This window comes from Mauremys mutica, chromosome 18, assembly GCF_020497125.1.
Source record: "Mauremys mutica isolate MM-2020 ecotype Southern chromosome 18, ASM2049712v1, whole genome shotgun sequence".
NCBI classification, from domain to species: domain Eukaryota; kingdom Metazoa; phylum Chordata; order Testudines; family Geoemydidae; genus Mauremys; species Mauremys mutica.
In genome coordinates, this window is record NC_059089.1 from 18,170,193 (window position 1) to 18,182,712 (window position 12,520).

At 56.2% G+C, this 12,520-nt stretch overlaps 1 protein-coding gene across 2 annotated transcripts in view; it reads left to right on the forward strand.

Moving 5' to 3' along the window:
* The window catches only part of HMCN2 (hemicentin 2), a 107,926-nt gene that overhangs the window by 30,324 nt on the left and 65,082 nt on the right, over window positions 1–12,520 (forward strand). For both annotated transcript variants that reach the window (XM_044992679.1, XM_044992678.1), the window contains 6 exons: window positions 246–405; window positions 1,159–1,324; window positions 6,258–6,385; window positions 8,432–8,704; window positions 9,397–9,480; window positions 11,952–12,143. In XM_044992679.1, the coding sequence (XP_044848614.1) occupies window positions 246–405; window positions 1,159–1,324; window positions 6,258–6,385; window positions 8,432–8,704; window positions 9,397–9,480; window positions 11,952–12,143 (1,003 nt within the window). The remainder of the gene's footprint in view (window positions 1–245; window positions 406–1,158; window positions 1,325–6,257; window positions 6,386–8,431; window positions 8,705–9,396; window positions 9,481–11,951; window positions 12,144–12,520) is intronic.

The window sequence follows — 12,520 nt, forward strand, 5'->3', positions numbered from 1 at the left end:
GTTTCCCAGTGCAGACAGGGCCAGAGAGATTGGCCTTCAGGCTGCCCCGTGTATCCGGAATGGGGAGAGTGCTGAGATCCCAGAGCATCCAGGAGTTGTGGAGATGGATGCTCCCGAGGGAATCCAGCGGGAGAAGGGTTAAAAGCACCAACCTAGCTCCTCTCGCCCATGTTTACCTCCCCCCACCCCTGGCTGGTGACTCGGTTAATTCCGGAGCCCCTGCTGTTTGTTCTTTTCCTTTAAAGGAACTGGCGCCCCTTTCCTCTCGGAGCCCCCACTACCACATCCCCAGCGACGGGAGCCTCCTGATCCCCCTGCCCTCTGCTGGAGATTCGGGGGTCTACGTCTGCACAGCCACCAACCTGGGGGGCTCCGCCAGCCGGGAAATCCAGCTCTCTGTCAACAGTGAGTCCACTTCTCCGCTTGCTTGGGGAAGACCCAGCCAAGGACGCGGCCTGTTAAAATGGCCCCCTCGACCAGCGAGCCTTGGGCTGACAGCAGAGAGGCCTCAGGACTCACTGAGCCTGTTCCCAGCTCTCTCCCCCTTCCCAAGCCCTCAGCCCCGATAGAAAGACAGACACTCCCCTCTTGCAGTGAACATTTCCTTCCCTTCCCTGTTTGCGACTGAGCCTCCAGTTCTCTCTAGGAGTCGTCAATAAGCCCTGCCTAGCCCATGGGAGCATCACTGTTCCCGGAGCTCGTACTGCCCCGTGCAGGGGGCTTCCAGAGAATGTGCAGGGGCAGCGTGGTGCAGTGGCTAGGGCACTGCTCTAGGAATCAGAAGACCTGGATTGTATTCCCAGCTCTGCAACTGACTTGTCTGTATGGCCCTGGGCAAGTCGCTTCACTTCTCTGTGCCTCCTTCTCCCCACTCTGCCCTTTGTCTGTGAGTGTCAGCTGTTGGGGGCAGGGGCTGTCTCTTATTGCTAGTGCCCTGGGGCACTGGTCTTGGGTAGGGCAGTAATACAGCTGGCATTTGTCCTGAGCGGCTCTGCATGTGCACAGTGCAGGATTGCAGTGAAGTAGCCCCATGGAAGCCCATCTCCCTGCACCTTTCCCGGGTGCTAAATTCACTGGGTCGGGAAAGGCCTTTAAAACCCGAGAGCTCATCAGCCCGGATGCCAGCCTCATTTTCCTCTCTTTGTCCCACCAACCTAGCTAAGCCCCGGATTAGCAGGAACAGCTCACGTGAGTCAACGGGGCCAATAAGAATCTTCGCCGTGGTTGGGCAGGAAACAACGCTGCCCTGTGAAGTTCAGGGATCACCATCCCCGCTGGTCATATGGACTCAGGAAACCCGGCCACTGCCTCTCACCACAGCACGGTAAGGAACTGGCTAGAAAGCGTAAAGCTGGGGGAGCCCAATGGGCTCATTGTTAGGAGCTCCCCGAGCTTTATTTATTTCCTTCTTAAGCTCTTGGGACTCTTCGTACACAGAATAGATTTGTAGCCACGGGCCAAACTAACCCCTGCTGTCATTCCACCAGCTTCAGTGGAGTTATGGTGGGAGACTGAAGTAGAATGGCCCCTTTCTGCAAGTCTGTCGAATGCACGTGACGCCCGCTCGGCCCCGGAAGCGATCTGATGTGGCCAAGCGGTTTGACGTTTTTCATGGGAAGGGGACATTGTCTAGTAGTTAGAGCTGGGGAAGTGGAAGGCAGGAGATCCAGGTTCCATTCCTTGCTTTTACTGTTGGCTCAGCCTGCGGCCTTGGCACATTGCCTCAGTTTCCCTGCCTGGCACTGAGGGGCAGGGGTCCCCTGGTGCACAAAGATGTGCAGTTGGCATTGTTTGATTCATAGTAACGGAGCGTTTGACATCCGTGGGAGATGGTGAAAGCGCCAGAGCCATGAGCCCTGTTAACATTCGTGGTCGTGCTCAGGGACTGGGTACAGTGGCTGGTCCCAGCCGATGGAGCAGGGCCCCAAAGCTGGTGTGTCTCTCCAGCTCAGTGTCATGGCAGCAGGGATGCTTTCCTTGCGGGTTGCTGGGAGCGGCGATTAGACTGTGCCTGGCTGGAGAAATCTGTGACCCCACAGACTCAGACGCCTCAGGATGATATCAGCAGTTGGCACAGCCCTTGAAAGGAACCAGAGCGAGTTCTTGGATTCGTCCCTAGCAGCCCTTTATCCGAACATCTGTCTGGATGGAACATCTGCTTTCAACCCATGTTAAGCTGAAGTGCACACGCCCCTGGAAATGTCTGGGGCTTAAGTTGCACATTGGCTTGTGGTGGGAGAGAGGGCTGCTTTTCATGTCCTGCTCTCCCGTCCCCGTCCTTCAGCACATCTGGCTTTTTGTGCATTCTGGGCTGGTGTGGTCATGGTTACTTCTTAAGGTAGCGCAGCAAGGGAGTGATGTTAGCAAAGCGAAAAAAAAAAGCCAAGCGTGTTTTTGGAATAAGGCAAGACCCGGAAAAGTTGAGTGATGTGATCTGAATGTGCTTAACTCCACCTCGGCTAAAGAGGGGATCGTGCCAAGTGCCTGTTGAAATGTATTTTACTGAGGGTCACTGGTGTGCTCGAGACAGATCTACTGCACAGCTAAGCCCTGCTAAATGTGTTTCATGGCTCTTAGCTGGGATTTAATTGATATACAATCATCCTCTGGCCAAATGGCAGTGAAAAGCCTCCTTCACACACACCATGTGTCACTCCGGCTCCTCGGTGCTGTAGCGCTGCTCTTTCAGCGGTTGGCTCTGTACAAAATGCAGAGGAGGAGGCGTTCTCTGAAGACAAAAGACACCAACACCAAAGGCACTGGGTTACTTGCAAAGTACTTCAATCTTAGGGCCCGATCGGGGGAGCTGAGCACCAAATCGGAGCTCCCACTGACTCCCATGAGAGGTTGAGGGTGCTCAGCACACGACAGGATTTTTGTTGTCCAAGCTAATTCATCCCCTGCTCACAAGAGGAGCCGTTGCTTGTGCATGGATCTGGCCCTTAGCCTTGTGAGCCTCTGAAAGCAAACCCAGTGAATGCTTCAGAGGAGGGGGCTCCTCATGCTGGCAAAAGTGCAAGGGTTGTGCTGGCCTGGTACCAGGATCTTGCATGGAACATACAAGAAAGTCCTGACCTGGGCATGGTCCTTGCTTTAAACCTTGAATAACTGATGCCCTTGTGCCATCCATGTTCCCTGCGTGTCTGCTGCGCTGGAGATTGCCTGGGGTCTGTTTCTGCGAGTACCAGGTGAGCTGAGGCACTGAAAGGACAGGATGGAAAACCAGACAACTTTTGTTTTCCTCCCAGCAACAGCTTGGGGCCCAGTTCAGGTCTGATCTAAGTGGGCTCAGCTCCACTGAAATCAGCGGAGTATAATCCTGGCTCCAGCGTGGAGTAGGGCCTTTCATTTCAGGGAAATAAATCTGATTGAGGCTGGCGAGCTGCAGAGAATCCTGGGGGATCGGGGGCCCCCAGCAACAGCCTGGGGATCAAAGGAGAAGTCACAGAGTGATGTGCAGAGGAGAGAAGGCTGCAGAGTATCTGGCCACCCGCAGTCTCCTCGGTTTATCGGAGGTGCTTGTAGAAACCCCCCTGAACCCCTCGTGATCTTCAGTGTATTTATCCTCTCGGCACTCGTGTGCTACTATCCCCATTGGGCAGATGGGAAACCGAGGCCCAGAGAGAGGAAGTGCCTTGCCTGAGGTCACCCAGGGAATCTGGCAGAACAGGGATTTGAACCCTAGTGCCCTAACCACTGGACCATCCTTCCTCTCCTGACTCCGTCCAGTGGCTGTCTCCGATGAGTGGTATAGCTGTTCAGTCCCCTATGGTAAACTAGCAGTTGGTCCTGAACCAAACCCTTGCGTTCCCAACCCTCCCCTGCACCCCCCAGCTTCTCCAGTGTCTGACCTGGATCACGATCCCACGTTCGTGGGCCAAACCAAAGTCCTGACTCCGAACGTCATAACTTGGGCCCATTGCGACAGACCCGCAGCTGATTCCTTTTATCAGCGGACATTTATCATTGCGTTTGTGTTGGGGAATCTTTGCGTAGGCCGGTGCCTTCCTCCAGGGGTAGGAGCGATGTCTGTGTGTGTGGGAGGGGATGCTGAAGTGTGGGTTAGTGTCAGAGCAAGAGAATCTGCATATGAGAAAAAAAATCCAGTGATGGGGACTTCGATGAGGAAACTTCCTACCAAACTCTCCTCTCGCCAGCCTGTGGTCTTGGGAGCTGCCAGCTTGACTGGTTATTCCGGGGCTGGAATAGTCACATACCACTCACACTGAAATGTTTCCCTGGTGGTCAGGTATCTGGAGGACTGCCACTACCATACATATTTCATGCTGAGTCCTGCATGAGTGGGTGGGCGGACCTCCCATCTCTCTTCCACCTCTCCCCAGCTCAAAACACTGGGTAATATCTTGATTCTTGGGAAGTGATCTTCCCAGGAAGGAATTCCTTGGAGTTATATTGGTGATGACTTACAGCACTTTGGCCTGACCGTGATAACATACTGGAAGTAGGAGGTAAATTGCTTTTCTTTTTACTGTGCCATAGCAAACACTAATAGTTTATTGTTTTTCACCTTCCATTGTTTTTTTTTCCCTTTAAGTTAATATTAATGTACTAAATTCATCCCTACTGTATTTCCATTTCCTTCAATGGAGCAATGTCCGGGATGAATTTGGTGCAAGAGCTTACACACTGTGTCAGCTGACATTGAAATGCAGCCGCCTCTGGGGTGGAAAGTGGCAGCTGTTTAACAGCGCACAACAACGCCATGCAGCCATTGGGCTTTGCATCATTTTTCTCATCTGCAGAGGGCTTTGCAAAACTTGGAATTAAGTGCAGCAGATGTGTAGGGAGAGCGGCAGTTCGGGGCCCAGTAATAACTTTTATCTGTGGCAGGATGTGGGTTTAGAGGCAATTTCTGTTAACGCGGGTTAACACTGGAGGGCCAAATTCATCCTTCAGTGAAGTCAATGGAGCTGACTCGGGTTATACCAGGGAGCCAAGATTTTTTACCAGCAGTGTGGGGAAGAGCCTGTCTAGAGAGAGATTGGAACTTACTGTCCAGCATGAGTCACTTTCCTAGGTTCAAACTGACCAAGCAAATCACGTTTAATCCTCAGAAGTAGGAACCTCTGTTAAAACTGTCTTCGCATCCTTACGGGATGAGGGCTCCTTAACCGCTGAGTCATTGGTCTGTGGTCCTGGGGTTAATAACGGCACGTGACGCCCTGCCTTATAGTTTGTTCCCTTGATCTTTATCCCCCACCTAAACAGCCACCATTGCTGTGCGGAAGGAACCTTGATTTAACATCTCCCAGCGGAGCTTTTCCCCTCTTCATTCTTGTCTGTCTACGTTCCTTTGACTGCTTCCAGTCCCCCACCTGCACCCGCCGTGACCCTTTCCCCTTGGCTCTGCTTGCTGCCTGGGGACAGCCGCCTCTCATCACTCTCTGGTTTGATGGACGGGAGCACACAGCAGGGAGTCTGCAGACGTGGGCTGTGGTGATGTCACATCTACAGGATCCCCGACAAAGGCAGGGTCGCAGCTGAGGGGAGCCTGTGGTCAGCTCCAGCTGCAGTAGCCGATCTCCGGGGGCAGCTCCGCCACCCTCAGGAATGACCTCCCGGCCACCGGCAGCTCTTTGTGACACTGTCTCCTTCTTCTGCCTCGGCTTGAGCTCTCCTCCTTCGTCTGGTGGAGCTGAGCAAAGGGCCTTCCACATGCTGAGCCATGCATGGAAGCGTCTCATCCCCGGAGAGTGTTCCCCAGGCTTTGGTCATTTGGTGCATTGTGTATCTGGACTGTGGTGTCTGTCTGCCTGTGGCAGGTTCAAGGACTCGGCCTATGCTCCTCTCTTGTGTCCCCTGCATAAGGATTCAGGGTAACTGCAGCGGAGTGATGGCGGCAGGCTCTGATCCGGATATCACTGGGGTAGAATGTGACTCTGGGGCAGAAGGAGCGAGGGGTGCGGCAGAGGAGGATCCTGCAGGGATGCCGTAGGAAGAGCCACGTTTGGAGGGCAAGGTTAGGCTGAGGGTGGTGATTTGGGGTTGGCCCCGGGCCGGGGGGTATATATGGCCTCTGGAGGCGGGCTGTCTTCGGCGTGGGGAGGGCTCCTCTGCTTCTCCCGGACAACTGACGCATGCACGCTATTCCCTGTCATTCTACGGGCATCTCCCGTTGAGGTCCAACAGCTGGCTGCTAAGAGAGCTGTCAGGAGACCCAGGCAGAGAAGGGGCCATGTGCTGTTCTCTTTTCCTTTAGGGTATCACCCTGGTTGGTCCGTTCTCTCCTGATCTAGGTACAGCATCCTCCCTTCAGGCTCCCTCCGATTGGCTGAGCCCAGGGTGACTGACAACGGCCTTTATACCTGCACGGCAGTGAACCCGGCCGGGAACTCCTCGCTGAGCTACCGCCTGGAAGTCCAAGGTACCTGTTCCTGCAGAGCTCTGTCTGCCACGTCCCTGGAGTGGACAAGCTGCCAGTGGAGCGCTGAGGTCATGAAGTGTGTATGTGGGGGGGTGGGGGGGTTATGAAGTGTGTATGTGGGGGGGTGGGGGGGTCATTAAGTGTGTATGTGGGGGTGTGGGAGGGTTGCATTGGAACAGCAGGGTCACGACCTGCTGTGCTCTAGGGACTCGAAATGCCCAGCAAGGGGCAGGAGCCCTTTGCAGGATGGTGGTGCCCACTACAGGCAGCGCTTGGATCTGTCCATTTCATCTCCCAGCTTACAAGGGCGTTGGTGTGGTGCCCCTCACCGGAGCATTCGGGCATTAAGGGGAACGGGCAGCAATGTTCTGGGGTGAAAGGAGGGGACTCGATTTATGCTGGGCCAGTGATTTGGGGGCTGGGGGAGCCTCCTAGGGCGGCTACTCTTGCTGTCTAGTTCACATCCCAGGAAGCGTCACTGTTATGCCCAGGCTGGATCCTCTGCATTAGTCTTGGTGTGTTTGCTGTTGGGTCTTTCCCGTCGGGGTATTTTGTGATCACAGCATTGCTCACACTGTATCCAGGTCCCCTCTGCTCAAAGAATAGAGTCCCTGGTCCCTGCGACTCTTGGTTGGAGCAAGGAGTGAAAAAGGCTGAGCTGGGAAATGGCCGGGTTCCTGGGAAGGTTTGGGTGGCAACGCTTCAGGGCCAGCGAGAGCGGGCCGGGCATGGCTTGCTGAAAGCCGTTCAGAAGCCTGTGGCTGGATGTGAGGTGCACTGGCAGCAGCACGGGGCATGTCCCAGCCACACTGCCTGCCCCAGCTGTGGCACTTGAAATGGATCATAAGGTCACGTGTTCAGAGAGGTTCCAGGACGTGGCCAACTAATTTCCCAGTGTAAACGGACCCTAGTATCCTAAGAGGGCAACCCACCCGGGGCCAGAGCCAACACCCATTGAGACCAGCAGCAGCCTTTCCGTATGTTGTGCTTAGTGCTGGATCACTGCTCAGATCACTACTGTGTGTCAGTACAGCCTTGAGCCAGCAGACGGGATGTAGACTCCCGACCACACCAGCCTGGTATTGAACTTTATACCCGGCGCGGCTACGTGAGGCTCGGACGGGACCCTGTATCCAGACAGCTGCTAACACAATTATCCCGCTGCTGGGCCAGAAGCACTGCAGGCATTTAACCTAAAGGGATGACTGTGCTACTGAGTTAGAAATGCGGGAGCCGCTAAAGTCATTAAGGAGCCGACATCTGCTCTCCCAGCACAGTCCTGGCTGGATGTACGTGTTCATTTCAACGTGGTCATCAGATTTCTTTCTCTTCCCTGGCCTGATCAGAGTCCATAAACTGGGCTCCCCCAAACGGTGCCCAGGGCTTGAACGTACCTCACCTACATGGGGCTGAATGGATAGCTCTCCTGCTCTGCCAGACAAGGTGGGAGCTGGCACCATGTGCCCTGTGAAGGTGTGAAGCCCTCCTGTAGTTTGATGGAGGGTCCCCTTGCTCACTTGCGCTGGGAGAACAGTCCAAGGTGCTTCAAGCAGAGGAGGTGAAGCTCTGACTTGGGTTTCTATGGACTGTTCATCCGTTTCAGTGAGGGGCTGGTTAGAGCTGGGTTTAATGCAGGCAAGGTGGTGTCTTCATGGCAAAGGGAAGCTAATTTTGCCCAGAATGTCAACTCTGAAGCACTATCAAGCAGCCCCGTATGAGACAAAAAAATACATAGCTAGGGCTGCCACGAAGCGGGCACTGGGCTGTGACTTCTCCTCTCATGACAGAACAGTGTAGTGATGGTCAGAGCAGAGAACAAGGGCTCAGGATTCCTGGGTTCTATCCCTGGCTCTGCCACTGAATCCCCAAGAGACCTTGAGCATGTCACTTTACCTCTCCCTGCCTCAGTTTCACCCTCTGTACAATGGGGCTAGTGACACTAACGCCCCCCGAGTCTGAGATCTTTGGCTCAGAGGAGATTCCAAGAGCCATTTACGCCGCCTCCCAGCTTGGCGCTGTCCTTCCTGTACGCTCTCTTTATTTCAGTGCCTCCTCGAGTTCAGCCGGGCCCCAAGGTTCTGAAGGTGCTAGTGGGTCACACGCTGGACCTGCCGTGCGTGGCTCATGGCGATCCAGTGCCCAGGCTCAGATGGTCCAAGGACAGCAGCCCGCTGAGGGTGGGCGACCAGGATTTCCTGGAGGGGCCCGACGGGACGATCAACATCCTGGACGTGCGGGTCTCCGATTCGGGGCGGTACCGGTGCACTGCAGCCAGCAGCGCTGGAGAAGACACCAGTGAGTTCGTGGTGGAGGTGCTGGGTGAGTGCTGAATCCCGGGCTCTCTCTTTCACAGGGCTCCCTGAGGTAACGTGCTGCTAGGTGATGGGTGCCGTGAACGGGGGACCTCCACAGTTCAGGGAAGGAGTTGCTATGGCTTGAGCTGTGCAGCCAGGCTCTGTAGCTGGGGCTGTAACAGGAGCAGACTCGTGTGCTCTGGATCGGGCACAGAGCAGGACTGACAGCACGCACTGGCCAGGAAGTTACCCAGGAGCAAGCTGCAGCTTGGGGTTAAAGGTGCAGGCCCTGGCCAGGGAGGAGAGTTAAGTGAGATTAAGGTTAAATGGGGCCTGGGGTCCTTCCAAATTCCAAGGTTCCCTTCCTCTCCCTTGCCACGTGGGTGGAAGGTCCGATGCTGCCACATGCCACCAGCAGGTCTTTGTGCTGCACCCTCTTCTGTGACAGAGTGAGCAGAGCGCCTGTCTCAGCCCAGGAGGGGGGGGGTGTCCTTGGAGCCCCCTCCAGAACCTGGGTGCCCCAAGGATCCCGCCTTGATCCTGGTTCCCGCTCTAGCACGTTCCAGGGTGACTAACATCCATTAGTTCAGACCTCTGCTCCTCTTTCCCCGAGACAAGTCTCCAGAGGGGGCAAGACGTCGGGGGCCAAACTCTCCCCTAGGGGATTAGGCCGGAGAGTCACAAACGGGACCAAATAAACCATCTGTCCCCCCCCAGAGCCGCCCTACCTGGATGACAGTGCAGATGTCCTGCTAGAACGAATGCTCCATGAGAACGTCACCCTTCCCTGCCCCGCCAAAGGTAAGAGACCAACTCCTTGAGCTGAGGGGGGGGCGGCGGTTCTAGCATCAGCGAGGCATCATGGACTAGTGGTTAGAGCGCTGGCCTGGGAGTCAAGAGACTTGGGTTCTAATTCCTGACTCTGCTATTGAGTTCCTGGGAAGCTTTGGGCAAATCACCTCCCCTCACGGTGCCTCAGTTTCCTTCTGTGAAAAATATAATATTTACCCACAGTGCAATTCTCTACCCACAGCCCTTTTCCTGTGTTTCAGTTCCCTGCCCGGGGTGTGTGATGTTAACGGGGGCCGGGAGGGACTTCCATTCTGAACTGGGGGTCACCAGGTCCATATTTGGGGTGCAGCCATGTTCTCCAAGGTGCAGCCCCTTAGTCATTCGCAGCAATCCCCACCGTCCTGGAAACCCAGCCCTACCAGGGCAACAGACCCAGGGCCCGCTCTCTGGGCACTGCAGATGGTCAGGTGACTCTTCTGAGCTCAAAGAAGGGGAGGTATCGTGGTCCCCATTTACAGACGGAAGCGAGCTGCCCATGTTCACCCAGCAGGTCAGAGCTGGGAATAGAGGCCAGGTCTCTGGAGTGCCACTCCTGTGCCCTCTACCCGCCAGCCTACGTGGCCTCTGACCTCAGATGTTCCGAGGAGTCTAACTCCCTTAGTCAGTGAATCAGCTCCTGGTTGCTCAGGGCCCTCCCTGGTGCTGGCTGTCCCTGGAAGATGCCCCTCCCCACGCTTAGAGAGGTGGGGCCTGACTCAGTATGAGAACGTGCCAGGGGATGGCAAGGCTCCAGAATGGCTTGCGCTGAAGTTCATGTGGGTTCTTCGTGGCACAGCTGGCCTGGTCCTCAACTCTATTCTCTGAGCTCAAAGTTGGAGCCGCCGCAGGTCAATAGAGCTGGGTCAGTTCCACAGCTGGGAGTACCCAGGGAAACGCAAGGAGCGGGTTTATTCTCACTGCACCCCCATCCCACCCTGCCTTCTCCCCAGCTACCTCTTTCCAGATCTGCCCTGACTTGGTTTTCTCCACCCGCTCCCTGGAAAGCAGGAATAACCTGCAGCCATTCGGGGTCCCGTTGGGCCTGAGATCTCAGATGAGAACTCCTGCAATAGCTCCAGCTTCCTGACGTCTGGAGTGGGAGCGGAGGGGGCAGTGCCCTGATCTTCCGGGATGCGCAGTATCTTGGATGCAGACCAGTGGGTGTTTATCCCAGACGGGGCAGCCTCAGGGAACATCCCTGGTCCTGGGATAGGAAGACGGGCAGAAATTGCCCTGGCTTTTCTTTCTTTTACTCCTTGCTCCTTGTCTTCCATCTCTCCTTGTGCTGGCCCAGGAGTGAGCTGGGAAGCCAGACTTTCACACCAGGCCTGGCGCTGCCCCTAACTCGCCCACCGGGCAGCCTTAGCTGGAGATGGCCGAGACGTCGCCAGTCAGCGCGGACGGGATTTATAGTAGCCAATCAGAGAGCAGGAAGGAGCAGACATTGCGGCACAACAGCCGCGCCCTGCCTGGTGCCCGTGGCACGTGTGGGGGGGGTTGGTGGAGTGCTGGCAGGTCACATGGTACCAGCGCCTTTCCCTTCTATAGGAGTCTGGGCTCTTCCTTGCCCAGAACATCCTGCAGGCGCAGCTGGAAAGGAGCCAGCTCGGTGCCTGCTGGGTAGCCGTGCACTGGGGGGGACGGTTCCGTGCTGCATGGGAGGGGAGGTGCCCCGAAACACTCTTGCTAGGTCCATGCAGTAAGAATGTGCAACATCCCTTGTAAGTCGAGGGGCGGGTGTCCCTTGTAACTGGGTGATAACGGTGCCTCTGGCCTCAGTCAGCCCAGGGTACAGTCATCCCCGCATGGCCTGGGACCGCCCTGGGGGCAGCATGTCAGTCAGTGCACTCCGGGTGGGGTGGGCGTGAGGGGATGCAGCCCCTGGCTGACTTTTCCCGGGGCAGCTTGGTGCTGTTAATTTCCCCTTAGCTGAGCCTGGCACTGCAGGGGAGGGACAGAGCCGGGAAGTAAAGCTGTGCCTGGAGCGCCTCCGTGTGGCTATCAGCATGCTGCACACCCACCCTCATTCGAGACCACTCTTCCCACAGGGCTCTGGGAGCAGCTTCTCAGTGTGTGAGGCATTTAACGTGTGGGATGGGCTGGCCACCAAAGGCAGCGCTGAAAGGGGCCACTAGACAGGCACTCGGGAACTGGCCTCGAGCAGGGTAGCCCCATCCAGGAGCGAGCTGCCGCCCGAGATAGGACTCCCACCAGACCCCTTGATCTGAGCATCGCCCTATGTTTTAGGGGTGTGCATTGAAATCTAGATTTTGCAGGCAGCACCTATTCCTCGAACAGGTGGTACCCACCCTGCAGCTTCTACTTCCCCGAATATTGGGGCGTGGGGTTGCGACGGGGCATCAAGGAGTGGGGATGAAACGGGGCGTCTGCGCGAGATGCTCTTGCCTAGAGAGAGCTGCAGCTGTCTGGCTGATCCGCAGGCATGCCGAAGCCGGCCGTCCTCTGGCTAAAGAACTCTGCCGAGCTCCTGGGCGGCTTACCGGGCTCCTCGGTGCTGGATGAGGGCTCTCTGGTGATTGGCTCTGTGCTGCCCAGCGACAGCGGAGAGTACACGTGCCTGGCGACCAACGAGGCGGGCTCTGTGCAGAGGAGAACCAAGCTCGTGGTTTACGGTAAGAGCGGGTTGCGTGGATGGAGCAGATCCCAGTGCTGGGAGGTTGGGGAGGGGAGTTGTCCGGTACTCGGGTGCAGCAGATTGGGCTCCATACCCAGTCCTGGCCTGCGCTGTCTGTTGCCAGCAAGGGCAGTCTCCCCCGTGGGAGCTGTGACTGAACCTGGGAGCAGAGCCTGGACTCTGGTCGGCTGTCTGGAGCTGAGCTGGTGGGGCTGTTTGTGGGGAGGGATGCTGGGGGAAAGTCCTGATTTTTCTGATCTCCTGGCATCCCGGGGAACATTGGGGTCAATTCCCTAGAGAAGGCCTCTTGCCTCCCACCCCGTGCCATGTGTGGGGATGGGAGGAGAGGCAAAGGGGTGTCAAGGACAAATGAAT